Source organism: Plasmodium gaboni, chromosome 4, assembly GCF_001602025.1.
Source record: "Plasmodium gaboni strain SY75 chromosome 4, whole genome shotgun sequence".
NCBI lineage: Eukaryota > Apicomplexa > Aconoidasida > Haemosporida > Plasmodiidae > Plasmodium > Plasmodium gaboni.
In genome coordinates this window covers 537,232-538,724 of record NC_031484.1, presented here as the reverse complement: position 1 = coordinate 538,724, position 1,493 = coordinate 537,232, and the positions used below count along the sequence as shown (strand labels likewise).

At 19.3% G+C, this 1,493-nt stretch overlaps 1 protein-coding gene across 1 annotated transcript in view; it reads right to left on the bottom strand.

The window, feature by feature from the left end:
- The window catches only part of PGSY75_0418000 (hypothetical protein), a gene marked incomplete at both ends in the record, with an annotated part of 15,895 nt that extends 14,580 nt beyond the window's left edge, over positions 1 to 1,315 (bottom strand). Inside the window, one exon of the mRNA XM_018784231.1 lies at positions 181 to 1,315. Coding sequence (XP_018643393.1) covers positions 181 to 1,315 — 1,135 coding nt within the window.
- Between the last annotated feature and the right edge of the window lie 178 nt (positions 1,316 to 1,493).

Genomic DNA, 1,493 nt, shown 5'->3' with positions numbered 1-1,493 from the left:
AAAATAAAATAAAATAAAATAAAAAAATATATGTAAATGGAACAATTGATATTTATATGGATAAATAAATACACACACACACACACATATATATATATATATATTTATATATATATATTTATATTTATGTACACATTTATATTTCTTATTTTTATTTTTATTTTTATTTTTTTTATTAACCCTGTTCCAAAGATCCAGCAGACAAATTATTTAAATGTAGATACTTTTTAAAACTTTCCAATGTATAGAAAGCATGCACTTTTTTCATTTTATATTGATAAGATATATTATAATTATTTTCATTTTTTATTTGTCCTTGTATTTTTTTTTTATTTCCATAATATATATAATTAATATTTATTTCTTTTGTTTTTATATTTTCATAATAAAAAGAAGTACAACTATTTATAAAAACAGCTATAATAATAATATTTCGTGGATTTTCAACAAAGTAACTATTTTCTAATGTTAATATGTTATATTCACGATGTACCTTTTCTTCTTTTATATTTTTTATTTCAATATTTATAATATCACTTTCGTTCATGTCTAAAGTGATAGACGTTTTATCAAAACTAATAAGAGTGTTATCTTTTTTTTCATCTTCTAAAATGTTTTTTTCCTTCTTATTATAAACATTATGATTATTTTTTATATTGTCATTATTCATATTATTATTTATCACACAGGATTCATTTTTTTTTATTTTTACTTTGTCATCCTGAAAAAATATATGATTCCTCTTCCCTTTCATACCTTCATACATATCACTACATATTGTAAGTGTTCCTTTTTTTTGTCCTACATTTGTTACTTTCATAGAATAATGATATGTCATATTTTGCTTACATAATCCAAAATTAATAATATTATCATAAAAAAATATGGCGACTTTTTTTTTTATATATATAGGTATAGATAAAGATGTATACTCAGTTTTTATTTTAAGAAATATAGTACGTTCAATATTATTTATTATGTTTAATACATCTTCTTTTTTTTTATCATTTTTATATTTTTTTATATCCATATTATTATATAAAGAAAATTCTATACATATATTTTCACATGTCCCAGGAGCCAACTTTTTTTTTTTACTTCCTTTTATTTTTAAATACTTATATTCAGTTTCAAATATTTCTATGTTTTGAATTTTACTACATATATTTTTTATTTTTAAACTCTTCTTTTCTATTATATTTTCTTTTTTCTTCTCTGCAAAGGTATCTACATCTTCTAGACATTCATAAAAAAATTCCACATATCGAGGACTCACATCTAGAATGTTGAAGTTATTCTCTGGATTCTCATTCATCCTTTTATTAAAACCAAAATAATATTATGTGTAAAAAATCACAAACGTAAAGGATGATAATAGGTACACAAAAATTTATATACATAAATTAAAATGTATATGCATATTATTATTATTATTATTTTTTTGTTATTATATATGGCTCCTATAAAATCTATATTTTTTTATGCCTTATAAA